This window comes from Pelodiscus sinensis, chromosome 1 (assembly GCF_049634645.1).
Source record: "Pelodiscus sinensis isolate JC-2024 chromosome 1, ASM4963464v1, whole genome shotgun sequence".
NCBI lineage: Eukaryota > Metazoa > Chordata > Testudines > Trionychidae > Pelodiscus > Pelodiscus sinensis.
Window position 1 is genome coordinate 278,585,502 of NC_134711.1, and position 22,396 is coordinate 278,607,897.

Genomic DNA, 22,396 nt, shown 5'->3' on the forward strand with positions numbered 1-22,396 from the left:
CTCACACACCTTCCAAAATGATAGTTGTAATTACACACAGCTGTCAGAAGACACACTGTGGATCATTCATTGTTAAGTTTTCACCCTTAGCCTGCAAATATTGAACAATGCATAAGCAGGTTGCCATGATCTTGGAAATATTTCCTTCATTTAAGTCTAACATGACAAAGGCACATTGAATAGTCTTCCCACACCTGCTCAGTCTATTGCTAAAGCACTCCTTGCTGCTTTCATGTTTTCCTGAGTAAGTTTTCATGGGCCATTGAAATAAGGGGATCAAGATGGGCATTTCAACAGCCTCCACTGGACTCTTCTGGTCTGGAAAGGTCCCTTCTTGCAGCTTTCTGTACAGGTCTGTGTTTCTGAAGAGGCATGCATCATACATGTTGCAGGATCACCCCACATTGATGTCAGTGAAATAGCCATGGCCATCTACAAACTCCTGCAATACCATAGAGAAATACCCTTTCCTGTTGATGTACTCTATTGCAGGATGGACCAGGGTGAAAATTGATGTGTTTATGCCGCAGTTAGGGTATCCTATTGCTCCAAAGCCATCCACTATTACAGTTTTATCTATTGTACGAGGATTTAATTAAGGACCCTGCACACTTGAATTAACTCACCCCCAATGGTGGGCTTCCAAACTACAAATGGATTCACAACTAACCGGTAGCAGTCACTAGCTTCCACATGAAAATCGCCATAATCTTCTCCAACAAGAGAGCAGCTCTCTTTTTGGTGCCCTTCTGCTGCAGGGCTAGTATGAGTTCAGTGCACAGTTCCAAAGAGGTGGCTTTCCACCTTGAAAATTCTGCAGCCACAGCTCATCATCCCAGGATACACAACAGTGTGATCCGACCACTCGGTGATTGTTTTCCAAGCTCAAAAGTAACAGTTTACCATATGCAGCTGATCAGTGAATGCCAAAATACCCTGGCATTCTATCTTTCCATAGCACACAGTAGATGAGCCACCTCTGATTCCTGTTCAGATTGGGTACTCATGATAAACTGCATGATCAGCTGTGATGTTTTCATAAGCGTGACCACAACAAAAGAAAGCAATGCAGGAGCCACAGTTTCAGACAGACGGTGGGCATAGAGTGAACAAGAACCACTGAAAAATGCCACAAAATGCAGTCAGAAGCTCATGGAATGATGGAATGGAAAAAACTACATCATGAGACATTGATCCTGTACTGATGAAGCACTGATCTATTCCACCTTCCCACAACTCCTACCTGCAGAAGGTGGCGAGTAGCACAATGGGAAAGCTACTCACAGTGACCTGGTCTCATTGTCAACGCTAAAGCACCAACTGTGGCCGTACTCTGTTGACAGAATGAGCGTCATGAGAACATGAATAAGCAATGTAATTATACCTTTTTTTTTTTATAGTCAGTGTAACTTGCATCTAAAAAACTCTGTAGTGCAGACAAGTCTTCAGTCTTTCCCTCAATCAAAAATTAATTATTTATACAGAGTGTAACAAATCTATCAGCAGAGACTGAGAAGACTGATTACATCCTGGTAGTTAAGGCCCTCAACTGTGATATGGGAGACCTGAGCTTAGCCTGGAGACAGAATCTCTCACTTCCCAGGTAAGACCTTATATTTCTTGACCAATGCTAATTTAGCCACATTGACAGGCCTCTTTCCCTGGCTAAAAGATCTGTTCTTTGAAGAAGAATCTGGGGGGGGGGGGGGGGGGGGGGGAAGGGAGGGGAAGCAGTTGATCATCTCCAACAGGTTTACTGAGGAGGCAATGACTTGAATTCTGAACTTTTATAAACATTTCATACATACTTTTGCCATCTTCTTAAAAAGATAAATGACCAATATGAGGCTAAGGTATGATATATCATTTATCCACATGTTGACAGGAATAGTTAGACTAATGATCCAGATTACTTCAGTAAATGCACATTTATTGCCACAATTATGTTGTAGTTATCCTTTTCTTATAAAGCATCTTCAGGTATTTGGAACAGTCCATGGATGGAATGTAATACAAGAATATGATGCATAAAAGTTACAAGCAAGGAGTTAACAGATATAATACAAGAACGGCATGCTTAAGAGAGTTACAAGTACCACAAAGTTTTTCAAATATATTTATATCATAAAGCAGTATCTATAACAAAAGATCAACTATTCCCTCAAAACTTAAAGAATTCAATTAAATTTTGGCTTTTTTCATTTAACTAACTTTCTGATCCATCTTCTCCTTTGTTTATACACCGGTATGGTTAGGGCTGTCAGAACACACATGCTATTTTTTCTAGCAGGGTCAAGTGCCTACAACAGTAAACTTTTTACCTCCAAGATGCATCTTTGTAAGTACATAAATAGATCTGAGTAATTTCTAAATCATATCACTTTTAAGGCATGTAGAACCTCAGGCTGGAATTACCCTAAGTGCCCAATGCAATATTTTAATTACCACAACAGTTAACATTTGTATTTATATTTACATGTATACCTTAAAAATGTATTTTTGGTGTTCATGTTACATTTAAATAAATGAACATTTGATTAAAAATTTCATTTTTTCACAGCTAAATATGTTTTTTTAAAAAAAAAAAAAAAAAATTTAAAAGATTAGTCTGGCAAAGATAATTTCTAAAATCTAATTCAGATATATTAAATTAAACAACACCTTGAAATAAAAACAGTCTGTATTATGCACAGCATGTAAAAACTGAACACACTGATAAGATTTTTTTCAAAAATTTCTCAACTGTAACCTACATTAAGGGCAATCAGGATAACGTCACTTATATTGATTTTGTCAGAAGAATTTGTGCAAGCTTCAATTCCTTCATCTGAAAGATACCTGTTAAAACAAAATGAAGTTATTTTAGGAAGGTATTTGAAACACATTTGAGACTAAACTATTAGTGAATCTTTCTTTTAGAAGTCTTCATGATGTCAGGACTTCAGGCTTATTCAGAAGAAATGTAACATTCTCTGAAACCTTACAAATGCCATATAGAAAACAACAGAGAGATGGAAGGAGTCCTCCAGTTGAGGAGTTCCTACACCCTCCAACTAGATTGACTGTTGCCTTACAAATCTTTTCAGCCATTCCTCCTCCCTCTTTTCCTGCTTTTCAAGTTCCTTCACGTCAAGATTTACATATGAAACACGAATTATTGTGTGTGTGAACTCCAACATCATACATTAATCTCTCAAGTTATGTAATTACACAGTGGCACTCATCTACCCATCCCCTCTTTTATGTCATTCCCTCATCATAACTTGGACATTCATTTAATCCAGGCAAGCAAATATGTAGATCTTGGCACATGTGGAGTCCCACTGAAATCAATAGGGCTCATATCTGTACAGATCCAAATGAATGATCAAGGCACTAATTAATAGGCTTACAGGCAAGTGGAGATATATTTATTAAGGATGTTAGCATGTAATCATTTGCATGATTAACCCATAAACCCAGGCTTATCGATTAATCTGAAGTTAGACATGTACACCCCACCTTATTGATTAACCGTTAATCTTTTAAGCCAGCTCGCCCCAAGCAATGGTCCTCCTCCCCACACCCATGCTGCTGCCTCTGTGGGTAATCAGTAACGGGGAGGAGGGGAGGTAAGAGCTAGTGCCTGTGGGGAGCTGGCTTTTAAGCTAGCACCCCATGTGTGCTGGCTCCCAGAGCCACCTCCTGCCATGCACTGCCCACTTCCCCTCTCCGCTGCATCCCACAAGAGGCAGCAGCATGGGGAGTAGGAGAGGAGGAAAGACCAGTACTTGGAGAAAGCCAGCTCTTTGCATGTACCAGTTCCCCCGTCACCCTCACGCTGCTGCCTCTGATATAGAGGCAGCAATGTGGGTGAGGGGGCACAGACAGGAGCTAGTATGTATGAGCAGCCAGATTTTAAGCTTAAAAACTGGCTCCCCACAAGCACCAGCTCCCGCCTACCCCCAGCATGTCAATGTGTAGCCACTAAAAATTTCAGCAGTTATATGTTCACACAAATACACAATTTTTAACATCCCTAATGTTTATGAAAGACTGATTTGGAGCATTCCATCAGAAGAGATAGTATCGTGGGTGTGGAAATTCAGTGATGGGCCCTGGAGATGGGGGTTGAGAACAACACGTGGCTGTATGCAGTAGCTCACCACAGAAACTCTCGTTTGATTAAAATTGTATTTCTTTATCATATGTTTGTTATTTAATTAACCCCAAGACTGTTACAAGACAGAAACATTTTTTTATGTAAAGGCTAAACAAAGATGACACTATCCACACAAATAAGTTATAGTTTAAGAGTAAGTTGTTGGTACATGTGCATTGCAAAACTGTTTTCATTTTTAAATAACAACTTTTAACAGCAACACTACTTCCATCAAGAGAGAAAAAACGAACCAGTATAGAATGAGTCTCAAAAGATCCCTCGGCACACCTGCTCTGACACTAGAAGAAAAGGATCAAAATGTCTAGAGCTTTCTAATCAGTTCCCAGGTGCTGTCTGTGAGCATACAGGGCCCAAGAGTGCAGATACAACTATAAGAACCAAAAAAACCTCTCGTACCCTGGAGAACTCCTGTTTACTAAAACAATCAGCAAGAGTACGCTTTTTTCTCTCCCTAATGGGAATTCTGGATGTGCTGTATTCCAAACCCAATCATTTCTATTCTGACTAAACATATATATGTACACATTCTGCTTTATTAAGCACAACCTGAGCTCTAATGAGACCAGATAGGTTTCCTGTATGAGAGGCTAAAAGGAGAAAAATCTTTCAGCTAGGTTCTAGTTCAACTACTTTTTTTTACTTCCTCTACCCCTCCCCCGCCCCAATCTCATTGTCCATAAAACATTACCATCACAGCTAATGAAAAACTTCAATGTCTGTCAATTATTTGGCTGATATTATAATTAAAGGAGGTGCACAAATTATTGTTCATAAATGTTGCCAATTGATGCATTAAAAATAAAATGTGCTTTACATTGTTTTAAAAAAAATCAATTACGAAGACTCTGTACACTTACTATGAAAAACACACACACTGCCCTCAGAAATCTAAAACTATACCCAAGCCTAGGTACACCTTGCAAAAGTTAACTCTTGAGATGAGTCATGGGAGAATCCATTTTCTTTAATGTATGAGGGACTACCTGATCCCCTCCAGACACAACAGAAAAAGATATTGTATTGCCCACCAGGCCCAAATACACAGAACTTATGTGTGTGCGTGCAACTCCTGCTCTCATACTGGAAGTTAACACTCCCAAATATAACCTGAGTCCCTGATGGCCAGCTCTTTCAGAACCTATAGCCCTTCTCCAACTTCTTTCTAAAGCTACCGAACCAGTTCTTTCTTTGGAGGGCTCTCTTCCAAATACTAACCAGATTTAAATCTGTTTAGTGAAAGAAATTGTGTACTGTGGAGGTAGGGCTGCATTAAAATCATGTAATATGGTGATGTGTGTATACTACAGGGACAAAGGAATCAGATTTTGAATTTTATTACCAAACTTCATATATTTGCTGAACCTTCATTATGCAGATATCAAACATTAAAATCTTTTTTTTTTTTGACTGACAATGTTTTAGTTCTCATGCAAAATATAGATCTCAAAAGCAGAAATGAATTTCTATTAATTCAGTGTCTAAATATACAACATGCAAATATCTTTGTCCAGTTTAGATAACTTTCTATGTTATCTAAAATAAAGCATACATAGCATGTGAAATTAAAGAAAGAATGCACAACACGGAGACATCCACTAGGTGGCAATATTGCTGCATAAGAAAAAGTGCTGTATTGCTTTTTCTATATTTATTATTGAGACACTTCAAACTTGGGGAATATTTTTCCCAATATAGTTTCAAAGGTTTCTGCTGAACTTAAAACATGGAGTTTTCTAAGAGAAGAAAATTTTGCTGCAGTGTCACAAATTTTACTGAGTGACTATATCATTAAAGCATCTAAAAATGTGTTTTACAAATATTTCTATATTAAAGCAGGAAACACACAGATTTAAAGAGAGGAGCTTTTATGCACTTCCCTAGTACCTGTATAACACCAGAAATATATTCTGCTGCTGCTGAGGTATCGTAGTTCTTAAAAGAACAGTGTGGCTTTTTTCCCCTTGAACGTTGGGTTTATTTTATTTAAAGAATAATGTTAACATTTTATCAGTTAAAAGAAAAAGAATAAATTGAAAGATTCATCAGAATTACAATGTACATAATAAAAGGTGTTTTTGTCGTGATATACCACTGTTAAAAGCCTACTGATGTGTGAGTTCACAGTTTTCCTAACAGAGTAAAACTTTGCTAATTCAAACTCGCTGGAACACCCATCAAGATTTTTAAAAATTAATGAATTGATGAGCTACTATTTTACAGGAATACATCTCAAGTGGCTTTGGCTCTCATTTGAGTTAGCAGAGATTTAAAAATGGTCAGCATCTCACCATCTCTCAGGTTCTAGTCCTACTAAATAAATAATTTAATACATTTAAAAAACTGTATTAGACAAGTTTTGTTCATCTATTGTATGAGTGTAATTTATCTTTCAGCATTTGACAACACTAAAACATATCAGTAAATCTACTTTAGCATGTTTTATAAAAATAAGTCAACTTAGTAATATTATTAGTATTGCATGTAAGGATGTTACGGACTAGTTGACTATCCGATAAACAAAAGCCTATCAGATAGAGGCGGGGGAGGGAGAGAACAAGGAGTAAATCAAAGCATCAGCGCTGCACGGAGCCCATACCTAGGCTCCATGCGGCACCTCCGCTTTGGAACATTGAGGCAACATTTCAAAGGGGCAGGGCTGCCCATTTGAAACACTGCAATGGCGTTTCAAGTGACAGTGCCGCGTGGAGCCCAGATCAGCTGGGCACTCCCCAGCTGATCCCATGCTCCATTTCTACAGAACCCATGCTCTGCGTGGCATTTCAAAACAGCAGCACCGCATGGACCCGGGGTTGGCAGGAGACTCTGAGTCCCCTGCTGGCCAGAGACTCTGAGTCCCCTGCTGGCCCCAGGCTCCATGAGAACACTTCCACTTTGAAATGCACGAGAGCATTTCAAAGCTGGCATGCCGTGTGCAGCCTGGAGTCAGCGGGACTTCCTGCTAGCCCCAGACTGCACACAGGGCTGCACAGCCCAATGGGGGCTCTTGTACATTTCAAAGGAGGAATGCACAAGTACCTATCGAGTAGTCAGTGTAAATTCCATTGACTACTCAACTAGCAAATTACTCACTATGTAACATCCTTAATTGCACTGCAATCTACATGGTGGTAGGCACTGTCCAAACACACAGGAACATTTATAAACAACAAGTACTTGGAACAGCTATGGTTCTGTAATAGGAAACTTTTGTGATTTTCTGCTTAAGATTCTATTGCAGTGCTGCTTTGTCCCTGCCAGACGCTCGTATCCCCCCCCCCCCCCCCCCAGGCCAGAATCCTCTCCTGCACCCACAGCCCCTTCTGGACCCTGTGCCCCAAGCCCCTGCCCCCAATTATAACCCCCTCCTTTACCCAAATTCCCTCTCAGCCACCACACCCCCTATTGCACCCCAGTCCTCTATCCCAGGCTCCCTTTTACACCCCACTCACCATCCCAGATCCGACACCCACTCCACATTTCTGTGGTCCTTGACTACTAACCAAATCTTGGAATGGCCCCCTCATTAAAAATTACTGCTCACCCCTGTGGTATGAGCACACTAGTCCACCTGCTCCTCTCCCCACCCTCCTGTATCAAAGGCAGCAGTATGAGGGGAGGACAGTGGGCTCCCAGCATCAGACCCTGTGTGCAGGGGGCCAGAGCTCCCCACAGACAGAGGCTGCTGGAGAGGGAGAGGGCGACACAAGGTGCAGCAAAGCAGCCGTTGTCCATGGCAGCCTAGGCTGGCCATGGACAGAGGCTGCCCCAGGTTCATGGGGGTCCGAGCTCCTCATGGACAGAGGCTGGGGAGCTTGGACCTCCCGGTGCACAGGGACTGCTGCCACCTTGCACTGCTGCCTCTGCATCAGACAGAGGAGTGCAGGGCAGCACGCAGCCAGTCCACAAGGAGAGATGGTTTAAACTGGCTCCCCTTGCAGACAGGCTTCCACCTGGCATCCCACGCTGCTGCGTCTGATACAAAGGCAGCAGGGTGGGGTGGCAGGGAACTCTCCAGGATATGGCCAGAGCACACTGGTTGCTGGCCCCATGGTGCCGTTTGTTCCCCCCCACGCTGCTGTACCTATCATAGGTGGCAGCCGGGGGGGGGGGGGGGCGAGAGGGGAAGAGGGCGAGGCTGCTACAAAGCTGCCTCTAGCTGCGGCAAACCAGGGCCACTGCAAATAGGGGCTGCTGCTGGTACAGTCTCTGTTCATGGCAGTTAGGGATGGCCACAGATAGGGGCTGCTGGACACAGCGTGAGCTGGGACTGAGCAAACCCGTCTCAGTCTTGGCTCATGCCAATCTGGGACCGCTGCAGCTCTGCATTTTAAAGGTAGTTAAAGCTGCCCGGCTCCTACTACATTTGAACAGCAGAGTCACAGCAGGGGTAGCTCCTGGACCCGAGCAAGCCAGTTCAAAGCACCTCCCTTATCAGCTACTCATGTAGTCAATACAAATATTGACTGCACGATTAGTCAATTACCTGCCTCTTACTATCATAGTTGCTAAGCTTGTGTGGTGATCAGTACCTCAGGAAGTAACAGTGAATGGGAGTCTTACCTCCACTTCAATCACTTCATATTGGGTAAATGTCAGAAATGGTGTCAAGCAATCCTAAAAAGCTTGATTCCAGCCAGTGCAGAGTGCTACCAGCACAAGAACTGTGACAGAGAACCATAAGACTGTCTTCAGAGCATCTCCCTGGATGCTCTGGTATAAGGAATAAAGTTGGGCAGCATGGATGTGTTAGGAGCACAGTTAGGGTTGAGGGCAGGAAGTGTGGGGTCACAGCGCCCAACACTGTAAAGACTGAGGACACAATAGGTTGAATATCCCTGGTTCGGCGCAATAGGGCCCTGACTGGTCCCTAACGAGAGAATCTGCGGACCAGGGAGGTCTCCTGCCACCGGCCCCTAAGCCCATCACCTGCTGCTGGCAGGCTGCCCCAGTAGGTATCCTGACTTGCCCTACCTCATCCCTTATCCCCAATCTGGCTGGGCTACCAGTTTTTGGAGGTAAAACATTTACGGTGGTCCATATGGTAAGCTTTCAGAGCTGCTCTAAATTATATCCGTCCCCAGTGCTTTCATTCTGGGAGTCTTTCCATCCACCACGAGCATGCCATGATTAGACATGTGGAAAGCCAGCTCAGTCATTTAAGTCCCTTGTGCCAGAGTTTTGTGCTGTGCCTCTTAACCTGTATCTTCCCTGAGAGAAAAAAGGAAAGGCTCCCACCAGTTCCTCCTGATTAAAGACACAATTAAACAACAGACACTCCAAAAGGGGGAGGAGGGTGGGTAGCGAAGCACCCATGGGGACACACATCTCAAAGAACCATCGTGACTACACAAGGTGAGAAACTGCCTCCTCTTCTTTGAGTGATGTCCCTGTGGGTGCTGCACTGTTGGTGACTTGTGTTCTCAAGTACTGTTACAAAGGTAAGCGGGTCTTGGAGTCATAGTTTAAAAGCTGTTGAGAGTACTGCCAAGGCTACTGATGTAGCATAATGCTTCACAAAGGTATGGTTCAAGGCCCATGTGGCCGCCTGGCAGATGTCTATGAGGAGAACCCCTTACAGGAAAGCAGTGGATGTTGCCACAGCTCTCTTGGAATGAGCTCTGGGTGCTCCCAGAAGTGGCTTGTTACAGATGGTATACCTATACCATTGGGTAATGAACGACACTCTGAGTCTAGAAATGCATTGGGATGGGATTGGTTCACCCTTAGAGTGCTCTGCTATGGAAACTAGTAACTGTTGTGACCTGCAAAAAGATTGAGTTCAGTCTATGTAAAAGGTGAGTGCTCTGTGCACATCCAGGGTATGAAGATTAGCATCCTTCCGGGATGGCTTAGGGTAAAAGGATGGAAGAACAATTTGGTTTGTTGATGTGCAAGTTGGAATACACCATAGGTATAAAGGAAGGGTGAGGTCATAATACTACATTGGCCTTATTAAAAATAGCATACAGCAGTACTGCCATGAGGGCCGCAAGCTCACTGACTTTGCAGGCAAATATTATGGTGAGCACAAAAACCACCTTCATTGTCATTATTGAGAGTGGACAGCTAGCTAGTGGTTCTAATGGGTTTGGGTAAGAGTGACCAGCACCATTTCAAGGTTCCACGTCGATGGTGGTGTTCAGTTGAAGAGAAAGGCATCTCCTAGGGATACAGGGCCCACTCCGACCATGCAGCAGTAGTGTGGGCACTTGGTATTCTGGTAGGAGGCAAAGAGATCTATCCGAAGAGATCCCCACCAACAGAAGATAGTTTGGAGCACTTGATCTGGTGCAAAGCGTCTGCTTAACACACGTGCTGTGGCAAATACCACCGGGTTGGTAAGACACAAACAAGGTGACCTTGTGGCAAATGCACCCATTTCATAGACACACTGCTTCAATGCAAAAGGAATCAGAATAAATACTGCCCTGCTAATTTATATATACACACATCGTCGTCATGTTGTTTGTAAGTATTCTGACAGTAGTGTTGTAGATGCACACAATGAAGTGTTTGCAAGCATTGAAAAAATTACTCTCAGCTCCAAGAGATTTATATGGAGCACTGTCTATCTCGCTGTGCATAGTCCCTGGGCTGAGTGACTGTCCATGTGGGCACCCTATCCTAGGAAGGAGGCGCTCGAGGTGATGTGTGCAGACTAAGGATATTAAGTAGCATGTAACTGACTAATCCAATAGTCGAGCATTTTTGCATCCACTATCCAATTAGTCAATAGGACAGTACTGCCCCGTTGAAACGCGGGGCAGTGCCACACGGAGCCTGGTATCAGCTGGGGACTCCCCAGCTGACCGCAGGCTCCAAGCAGCACTACTTTGAAAGTCGTGATGGCATTTCAAAGGGGCAGCACCGCATGGAGCCCCGGCCCCCATGTGGCACTGCCACTATGAAGTACTCCCCTCTTTCCCCCCACCCTTTGCTGCCTCTATCTGACTAATCCTTAACATCCCTAGTGTAGGCACTCCCCATTAATAGGTTGCATGGTTCGATCCACCAGTTTAGGGAAACTATCACATTGAATAGAAGGGAAACCTGTTTGTGTATACACTGCTTCAAAGGGGTTTACACAGAAGCCAGCCAACGCTGAAGGCATTGGAAAGTCATTCATGGTGCACTACATCTGTTGTGGCCACCATATGCCCCATGAGCTGGAGGCAAGTAAGCACCAGCACTATAGAGCTCATGATGAGAGCTGTGACAAGGTCTTCTATCACCTGGAACCTTTGCATAGGTACTACGCACATGCCATAGTGAAGCCCAAGTAGGTGCCTATCAAGTCCAGGGACTGCGTCTGCTGCAGTGTAGATTTTTAGGTCATTGATAATGAGCCCAAATGATTCAAATATTCTTCTTGTAGTATCATATAGGACATTTCTATAGAACATGTACCCTGTATCAGGCAGTCATCAAGATAAGGAAAAATTATAATCCCCTGATGACATAGGTATGCCACCATTACCACAAGCGTCTTTGAGAATACCCTTGGTGTGGAGGAGAGGCCAAAGGGTAGGACGCGATGCTGGAAATGTTCTGATCCTAGTATGAACCAAAGTAACTGTTGGTGAGCAGGATTGATGATGATGTGAAAGTAGATGTCTTGTAGATCGAAGGCTGTGAACCAGTCCCCTCTGTCCAACACTGAGATTATCAGTGATAGGATAACCATTTTGAGCTGAAGTTTGCAAAGGTATCCGTTGAGCTTGCAAAGGTTGATAATGGGTCTCGAACCACCCATTCTTCTCTGTGTGAGAAAGTAGTGAGAGTAGAAGCCTTCGCCTCTGAACTTGTCCAGTACCCTCTCTTCTGATCCGATGGAGAGGCGCCGATGGACCTCCTGTTTTAGTAGGTCTTTGTGAAAGGGATCCCTGAAACGGGACAGGGAGGGTGGGGAGGTTGGAGGAAGGTCTGTAAATGGGATGGTGTAAGCCCGATGCCACAATCTCAAGTACCCAGCAATTGGATGTAATGGTGGCCCAACAATGGCAGAAAGGCCTCAAATGGTGATGGAAAATGGGAACCATGTCATCGTGCATATGTCTCACAGGTATGTCTTGCATGCCTTAGACCAATATATCAAAGCTGCTGCTTATTTGCATGTTGGCTGGCAGTACGGTTATTCTGAGGTTGTCTCCTTTGACGCCGTTGTTTCACCTGGGATTGATCGAAGCCCCATTGATATCACGAGTAAGCAAAGTCACAGTGCCTCTAGTATGGTGTGTACCATTTTCAGCCACATGGTGGCATGTGCATACCCAATATATGTAAGGTAGTTCTCGAGTCGTTACTTGTGTGGAGGACCTCATAGATCTTCTCTGCAAATAGTTTCTGTTTATCCAATAGGAGGTCCTCTACTTTAGTCTGCAGCACTCTCGGGACCCCTGCATTTTGAAGCCACAAGGCTCTATGCATCACTATTGAGGTTGCTGTGGACCATGCTGCTATGTCAGCATTGTCAAGAGCCATTTGAGGGCTGTTCACACAGTAGCATAGCCCTCTTGAACAATTAACTTTAGGATTAGCCTTTTGTTGTTCAGTAAGTGTGCCATAAGACCAATAAGTCTAGTATACCTGTCGAAGTTGTGGCACGCCAGCAGGACAGAGTAATTCACAATAGAAAGCTGTGGGGTTGAGGAGGAATACGCTTTCCTACCATAAAAGTCCTTTCACTTGCTTTCCTTGTCTGCCTTGGTGTTTTTATACTGAGGTAGTTTGGATCCAGGGACAAAGTACTTTTTGTCTTCCCATTTGTTGGTCAGAGGGTGGAGGGGGGAAACAGAGGCTGGAGTCTGCCAGATTTCATCGGCAGCCTCCATAATGGCCTCATCAATGGGGCAGTGCAATTTTGGCACAGTGGGAGGATGAAGGTTTCTGAGGAGGAGATATTGTTTCGCCGGTACCCTTTAGCTGGACCTCCTGGCTCGTAGCCGTTCTTTTAAACAAGTCTTGAAAGGGCTTGAGGTCATCCGTAGGTTACACATTCCCTGGAATCACCGACTCATCAGGGGATAAGGAAGACTGGTCCATGGGGGAAGTATCAGGTTATTGTTCGTCAGACTCAGATACTTGCCCCTCTTCCAGCTCAGACTGTTGGGGAAAGGGAGAGGAGCTCTGAAGTGATGGTGAGGTGGGTTGCCTCTGAGCTGGTGTAGAGGAAATTGTAGATAGGTGTTTGAAGAAAGACCTGTAGCAGCCTGGTGACCAGTGTCTGGAGTAGGCAGGTTGGCAGTGATACTCCATTATCCAGCAAGGTGGGTGGTCATAAGAGTGTCTCCATCTATAGTGCCCATAGTATGATCTTATGAGGAATTGTGATGCACCCCACCCCATGCTTTATGAAATGGACTTATGAACACAAATATGCATAACTCAAAGATGCTTTGGACAAATTGCCTCCTGTAACCTATCAAACTTAATGTCTTAATCCGCTGGATCTGTTTATCTTATTTTGGTGTCTGTATCATTCTTGTGTGTAAAATTAGACAGATAGAGTGGTTTTAAATGTGTAAATGGAAGTCATCAAGAGTGTTTCCAAGGCTGGGATGACTCGATGTCTGGGCAACCGTAAGCAAATAGCCTTTTGTACTTAGTCTTAGCAGTGAATGATCTTAGGAAGTCACATGACTTTCCTAACCAGTAGGGAACTGGCCAGGTAACTTCCCATGCAAAAATGGAATCTTTAAAACTATGGGAAGCTTAGCAGGTTTTTGTCTTTGGCTGGCATGCCTAAGGGAAGGAATCAAAGATCATAGGGTGAGAAATAGGCCTGGTCTTGAAGGCTTAGCTGAGAAAGAAACAGTTTTAGGGTGAGTTTGTAATAAGTTTGTGTACTGAGGTTTCAGTGTTCTGTCAGCTAAGCATTTTCTGTTGTTTCTTGAGTTTGTAATGTACTTTGCTCTGCCTGTTCTCACTTATTACCACTTAAATCTTACTGTTTGTACTTAATAAAATCACTTTTATTTTCTATCAAGCCCAGTGTAAATAATTGTTACCTGGAGGCCAATTGGAGTGTACATTCCCCCTTTCATTGCTAAAGGGGGCTTACCTAAATAATTCCTTTGGGGTTCTGATACCATTTGGGGGGGTGATATTCTGGGAAGCTGGGCCCTAAACTGCACTTTCCTTGTACCTGAAGAGATTCAGTGTCTGCACTGCTTCTTAGGGGACAAATGATCTCAGCTTAGTGCCTTGGCTGGGGGAGACCAGCAGAGCTGGCCCAGCAGGACCAGGTGGTGAGAAGGCCCAGCGAGCAGGAAGATGAGTGGCAGCGGCCTTGACAGCACCCTGAGGAGCCCCTCAGAGGGGTCTTCCGTGACCGCAGCCCATTTCGATAGCGTCTGGAAGAAAAAACACTCCTATGATCCCCATGACAGGGAGCATGCGTTGACAGTGTCACAGACTGAGGTGCACTCGCTGAACCCCTTGATGAAGGGGGAAGAGCAAAAGGACATACATCTCAGTGGTGCACCATGGGAAAATGTATGGAACAGCATCGGACATAACAGAGGCTTATCTGTGATGTCTGCTATGTGGATGCAGATCGTGCCTGGCTGTGGAGTGCCTCAGAACGGGTGAAGGTAGGGACAGCTATGACCGTGCCTGTGAGAATGTTAGTGACTCCAAAGTAGGAGTCCAAGTCTTATTAGTCTTGGCACAGGCTTTGGTCAGTGCTGGAAGTCAGCTTGGCACCTCCAGTGCTGGGATAAGAGGCTATGCTGCCAGTTCCCGTGGTCTGTATCATGTCTATGTGGGGGCAATTGCTGCTGCCTGTGCAATTTGCACTGCCGGTGCCGTAGTGAAAGCTGTGCCGAAGTCTATGTTGGGAACGGCTGGTATTACATGCCATGACGTCAGTTCCACAGCAACCTTAGAGAAAGAACTCTCAGCACCAGATGTTCTCAGCTTGTCCCCAGAACTAACCTAACTGGTAGAAATTTGTGGAAGAGAGCATTCCAGTGAGGCCCATTTCTTGGCTGAAGAGCCCAAGCCCAGGGAAGTGGCACTCCATTATTCAGCTCCAATAGGGTCTGAACAGGCACTTGGAGATGCCAAGTCAGTTGGTTGAAGCACCTTGTCAAAGAGGAGCATGCGGAGACGCATCTCTCTATCCCAGTGTTGCTTAAACTGTGTTCCGCAGCACACCAGTGTGTCACGAGGCAGTCGGAAGTGTGCTGCAGAGAACAAAAGTGTTGCTCATAAAAAGTGTTGCTTATAAAAAAAAAATTGTTTGGTGTTCCTCGGTCTTAAAAAGTTTAAGAAACACTGCTCTATCCCAACATGCCCTTGCAGTCAGCTTTGAGCAGCGGGGGCATTTCTGAGGTATATGCGCCTCACCGAGGTGCCTAATACATGATGAACACCCATCTGAAGTGGGCATGGGCTCATGACAACTGTCGCACTTTTTAAAGCCCAACAAACCTGGCATTATGTAAGGTTTGGGAGGGGTTAGGGAGGGAGAGTGGTGGTGTCTCTCTTCACCTTTCTGGGTGGTGGTTTGTTTAGGTTTTTTTTTCCTGCGGCCTTCAACGGCAGCTGGTAGCTACTTTTTTTTTTTTTTTAAACTGACAAGAACAACATAGCTAAAACTCAGTTATTCTAAACACTACCCATGAACTAACAGACTAAACTACTAAACTCAACAATTCTCTTTGACTAGGCTGTCTGATGAGAGGAGCTCCCTCTGTCTTTGACAGAGGTTAGCAACAAAGGAACTGGTGGGAGCTGGACCACAGGCGGAAACGGTACGAGGTGCCTGACGTGCATGTGCTGTCCCAGCCAGCTACTGCTAGGGAAAGCTCTGATCTGAGGAGCTGGGACAACCCAAAACCAACAGTGGACCATCCATGGACACATCATTTGTAGAAGAACTTTCTCTTACACTCATGAATCTGTCCATAATAGTTTAGCAATCCATAATTACAATAGAATTTAGTTGTCATAGGAACTACGGTCTTTGAGGAAGAGGCTAGTCCCACTGAGAATTTAGATACCAAGACAGATTTTGATTTGGACCCTTGATCAATAGGGAACCAGTACAAAGACTGCAACAGTGGAATGAGATATTTATTGTGGCCTATGTTTTTTACCTGAATTGATATATTTAAAAAATTATTATACGGAACCAATCAGAACATCATAAAGTACTTCCTGCTGAAGTGTAACTAAATTATGTCTTTATCAGTCTAACTCAGTTCATCAAAAATATTATCAAGTTTCACAAGATTAAATTTAAATAAAATCATACTGATTGGCATTAATTTTCAAACTTATTTAATTCTTTAACACTTGCGTCTGATGTCAGGCTTTCCATAATTTTGCCTGGAACAGATGTCAAGTTCACCTATCAATGTTATCTAGATCATTCCTTTTTAAATATTGGACCATTAGGTTTTGATTATTTTTTCCCTCAATCTCCTGGAATTTCCTGTGTTCAAAAATTTGTTAAAATCCAAATCAATGGCTCTGATTACACTTTCACATCTCCATCTGAAACTAGCCCAATAGTCATAAGAAGTTCTCAAGTTCAAGCACAGGTGCAATGACCTAACTTCAAGTTTTAATTGTTAAAATGAGACTTGCAAAATCCCAAGCGTAAGGCAAAATTATTTTTTGCAAAATAGTTTTTTTTTTTTAAAGTTAACTGATGATAGTTGTTAAATCTTCAATTACAGTAACATTTCAGATCTTCCTTTCAAATTCTGACTAGTCAGACAATGTGTTCCTGGAAAAAGAAAAAATGACAAGGCAAAACAGAAACAAAAGTAAGGAACAAACCTCTAGCTCTCTGCTGTTATACTTTTCCTCTCAAGCAGATAAGAAAAACAAGTCTAACAGCTTCACTTTTCAACCATACAGTACAATTATCTGGTTGATCCATTTCACCTATATTTTCTAGTATTCCAGTAAACAGAGTTAATAATAATTCTTTTCTTGCAGACAACACATTTCAGGGAGTAGCAGCAGTAAAAAGCTAAAACAACAAGGTACAGCACCTGCATGTGAGAGACAATGAGAGAAAAGAGTAATATCCCATATCTCCATGATTTCTGCCCCAACCACTCCCTTCTTTCTGCCTTTATTTACCTACTTTATTTAATGAATTTAGTGGTGACAATTACTTGGAAACTCTGGAGAGTGACTGTTTCCTTTGTTTATAGCACAAGTCCTGTCTGAGATAGATTTCAGAAGTACAAGCTCATCCACACTGCTCTCTGCCTTCATGTCTTTGGCCAGGTCTACACTAGGGGAGGAAGTCAATTTAAGATATACAACTCCAGCTACTTGAATAGTGTAGCTGGAGTCGATGTACCTTAGGCTTAATTTCCACAGCGTCCTCACTGCAGGTCAACAGGAGAAACTCTCCAGTCGACTTCCTTTATTCTTTGTAACCTGGTGTAGTATTGGAGGCAATGGGGGTGCTACCAGCTGTTGATTTAGAGGGTCTTTACTAGATCCACTAAATCGAACCCCAGAAGATTGATCTCCTCAGTGTCGATCTCCCAAATAGTGGAGACAAGCTCTTAGTCTTCCACATGAGGACCAATTCTGTGCTTTAGAAATTAATTCAATTTCTATGCCTTCCTAAGTTTTTCCATCTGTGGATGCGGTCATGACCATGAGGGATGGGCAGCAGCCTGGGGATTAAGGGGTTACCTGTACCTAAGCAGGTAGAAGTCAGTCAATAAAAATGCAAATAGGGATTTCAAACTGAGACAAAGGAATTTTTGGTTTTTTCCTCCTTTGTCCCTGGCCAGTTGACTCTCCAGATACTGAGAAGGACAGACAACATGTCTCTCTCTCCAAGAAAAGACTCTTCACTATCTGTAGGTAGGGTAAAGTTTAGATAAAGCCATTAGGTTTTATGGTTTGGGAATGGGAATCTGATGTCTGTGCATTTAAAAATGGGCTTTCCTCTCCTTTGTAACTAAGCTTTTGGCCCATGAGTGTATTAATTGGTGACTTTCCCATCTAGTCATTATGCTTGTAACAGGAGTATTGTGGTGATAATAAAAGTTCTTTTTTTATTAACCTGGTATTGGTTAATTTTTGTGTGTCCTGGTTTTACTTTAGGGCTGAGATTTCCCAAGTGATCTCTTCCCTGGTTTTCTTACCATTACTTGGGTGGTGGCAGCAGAGTTGTATCCCCAAAATCTAGGTTCTTCTGATTTTGGAGGAGGCTTTATAACAAACCCTGGAATGATAAGCTTTTGGGATACTTTTGCGGGCCCCCACTTCTGCATTCATTATGCCTTGACAGATACCAACTAGTTTCATTTGGGATGGTGATTTTTAGAACATGGACGCTCATCAACTGGGAACTGAACTAAAGACATACTATTTAGGCCACTGAATAGCAACTGGATCATCATGTCGGGGCATTAACAACAACAGAATAGATTTTAACTGATGCAAACATTATCAGTTCCATAACCACCAACAATATTTTTTGAAGCTCCTATACAGTGACAACACTGTATTTGGTTCCTGTGAACAATTCTGATCTTAACTGATGCAAAAGAGGAACACAAAAATTTATGCCAATGTCTTAAGACAAAGTAGTGTCTTAAATAAAACAAAAAGTTAATAAAGTACGCAATTCAGCCTATTTAATAGTTTCTCACAGAACTGTGACTTACTGGAACAGCTACTGGAGACCTTTTTCCCCCTCCCCAGTCTCTTATGGTTACTGAGTTCTTATAAAGAAAATTACTTCTAAATTTGCTGTATTACATACCAGTCTTGTTTAATTCTCTCCTAGAGCTTTTTATAGAACATCTAAAACCTCTAATCTGTGTCATGTAATCAGCTTGGTTACTCCAAGGCCATGTACATACCAACTGTTTACTGTATGGATTATAAAAATGAGTAGACTACAGCATTTTATTACAGTCCTTTACAACATCAGAGATACAAATCTTAAAGCTCTGTTAATGCTGCTGTACCAAGCAGAGCATTAGATAGTGAACATGTTTTCAAAATTAAATCAGATTGAAGTACTGCCATATAAGTGCTGCATATTCATACTGAAGCATGCTTTGGCTTAAGTTGTAGAAATGCCTTTTTCAAAATAGCAACAACTTTTTTTTTTGTTTCACCCTGCATCTTTATATAAAATGTATATCTGAAAAGTAACTAATAGAAGAATTTGTTTCCTCACATTGACGATTTACCAAATGAATAAATGTAAGCAAATACAGTTTATCCCAATGTTCAAGCAGAAAAAGAAACTCACGTGAATAGGCTAACAATCAATCCAAAACATTGCAATTCCCAGACAAACTCATTAATAAATTTGGAATTAAGTTTAAGAAGAAAAAAACCTTTTATAAAACAAAAAAAAAAGAGCTGTTAATAGACAGACCATTTAAAGTTAATGTTATACTTAAATGGCAACATTGGAAGTTATATGGGAAATCGCAGTTATGGTACAACAAACAGCCATATCTCTGACTTGTGTCCATGCTACCTCCCTATGAACCATCTATGTAAAAAAAGATATGTGGAAAACAAAATAAAATGGCAGTGGCTAAGATTCAGTGCATGTGGATACAGACTACATTTACCATGGGAACGATAATTGAGCTCTTGATATCATGCCTAGTGATAAAATGGTAAACACACATTAAGTGTACCTATTATATTACAGCAAATTAATATTTTAATTTATACGGTTAACCTGCGTGTTTAGCTAGGAATATATTAAACCTCATACACATTAGTATTTATAAATAACCCAAACGGAAGGGTATCTAGGATTTAAGAAAAAAATTGATTAAAAATTTCCAAATATTACAAACAACAAAAACCATCAATTTAAATGAAAATATTTCTGGCAAGTTTGACAGCGGAGAGCTTCCCACATTGCATAGTCTATGACAATAAGACCCACTTCCTGTAGAGGACACTCCTCTTCAGAGATCTGATCCTATTTTCACTGACCTTTAAGAAAGTTCTGACTAACTTCAATGAGAGCAGGATTGGGTCCTACATAAGATCAATTAGTTATCTTATTTTATTGAAAGGGGAAAAAAGGCAGATATTTTAAACTTAAAACCAACTATGCTTCCATAGTTGATATAGAAAACAAAACATAAAAAAAATCACAATTCGAAAATAAAGAAACGTACATAATCCAGTCTCCAAAAATCTACGTCAATTGTATAGCTTATTTCTAAATAGCTTATTTAAAAATAAGGAGCATTCACACAGCACTTATTTAAAAATACAGCACTCTTCTTCTGACGTCCCTTATTCTTCATACAATGAGGTTTACAGGAGTCAGAGTAAGAGGTCCTCCAGTTTGACAGTATTTTGATACTGTTTCAAAATAACTGCCTGCTGTGCAGATGTGGACTAAGTTATTTCAGAATAGTGATAGTTATTTCAAAATAGTGTTGCAGTGTAGACATACCCCAAGTGTCTTAATATTTCTTAATCACATAAACTTGTGTTTTTGATTGGTTTTTAATCAATAGTTTGTACTTTACACATATAAGACCAATACTGGTATTTGGAAAACACATTGATGGAACACTGCAAAACTCAGGCAAACATTACAACATTATTTTAGCAAAGCCTTCTTACCCAGTCCTGAAATTCAAGTCAATTTAATCTTATTGTTAATGCCTGTAAAAATCAGAATCTCAACAGATACACATTCCTTCTACTCAGTCTCCTCCAGATTTATGAATCTGTCTCTAGTTGTGATATTTAAAGAACTGTATGTATTTAATGGGGCTTTGATTTCTTTTAAGTATCTCTATGAGTGTGATATTAGTTTAGGCAACTGTAGGCAACTAATTAGCATACTAAGACTAAGACAAGTATATACTGATTACTCTTGTTCTTTGGTACTAAAAATAGAACCATGGCCCAGCTCCAGTCCTAGCACATGGGACAGCCACTCGCTGTGTGGCCCAGCTCCTGGGATCAGCTGGGGCCACGGCTGCAGGGTGGCTGCTGGAGCCTGAACTGCGGTACTAAAAGTAGCACCATTGCCTTGGCTAGAGTCCTGGCACGTGGGGCATACTGCCCCATGTGCCAGTACTTTAGCCAGGCCACAGTGCAGCTACTCCTGGGCCAGGGTATAGTACTTAAAATAGCACCGCAGCCCTGGCTCCAGCCCCAGCACAGAGCACAGCTGCCCACCATGCTGCCCCACAAATCAGGTGCCAAGATGGCAGAAAGTAAAGGAAGGAAAGGGGATAATTAAGGGGAAGGTGAGAGAGAGGCAAGGGCTTGTGCTTAGGGGAGAGGAGGGAGCATGAGAAGTAGGGGGAAGGCACCACAGTGATGTGATTCCTCAAAGTCACCCGTACAATAGTGATGAGCCAGGAAAAGAGTCCAGGTTTCCAGAAACCCAGAAAACTTATCTCCATTAGGCTACACTGTTACTGTACTGTTTTTAACTACCACACACACAGGTAATGAAAAGGTAATAATTAATGGCTGTGCTTTGAAGAGGTTGGCAGTGTGTAGTACTAGCAGCCAATGAGAGAAATCACAGATATGGTCTATGTCCCAAAAACTTGACAGTGTATTACATTGTATTGTGAAAAAGATTGATATGTATCTTTTCTCCCTTCTTGCTTCTTCAGTATTTCCCACAATATATTGCTCTCCCCACCACCATTTCCAGCTCACTCTCTCCCCACTCCTGTCACATTAAGCCATTAGTATTTTAAAAGTCAGGTGTCCACAAAATCCATTGATAAACGTAGGGTTCCCCCCCTCCCCAGAAACATCAACTTTTATTCAAATGCCATCATTTGGCTCACTAACCCTAGTATATCCACTTCCCTTGGACCACCTAGATATGAATGCAGCTTTCAGAACACTTAGAAAAACTGTCCTTCAAACACTGGTTTAATCTTAACTGTAGCAAATATGGGACTCTGCTATAATATTTATGATTTTATCATCAACTAGTCTGCGATACAGAAATCCTCAGCAAAGGATAATCCTGAAAGTAGCAAACTGTGAGAGGTGTAAAGTGACTCATTCATCTTATTGCTCTCAACAGAATGACCACTCTCAGGGAGAGGAATATGGACTGAAACAACAATTCCGAGACATGTGAACTGCTCCATTCTCTTGTGATCTCATCCTCCTTCCCTAGTCTTGGATAGCCTTGATAAGCATCAGCTGCATCCTTTCTCAATTCATTAGCCCAGCCACAGCAGCATGTGCATGGGTAGTGCATGACTCTAGTATGTCTGT

General features: G+C 42.3%; 1 protein-coding gene across 12 annotated transcripts in view; it reads right to left on the reverse strand.

Annotated features, from left to right (window-relative positions):
- The window catches only part of TDRD3 (tudor domain containing 3), a 219,654-nt gene that overhangs the window by 141,039 nt on the left and 56,219 nt on the right, over positions 1 to 22,396 (reverse strand). For 11 of the 12 annotated variants that reach the window (XR_012900632.1, XR_012900626.1, XR_012900629.1 and 8 more), the window contains one exon: positions 2,754 to 2,838. The exons of the other annotated variant lie outside the window; for it this stretch is intronic. Coding sequence is in view for 2 of the 11 variants with exons in the window: in XM_075918923.1 (XP_075775038.1) it covers positions 2,754 to 2,838 (85 nt within the window). In the remaining 9 variants the exon portion in view is untranslated. The remainder of the gene's footprint in view (positions 1 to 2,753; positions 2,839 to 22,396) is intronic. 12 annotated transcript variants of the gene reach the window in all.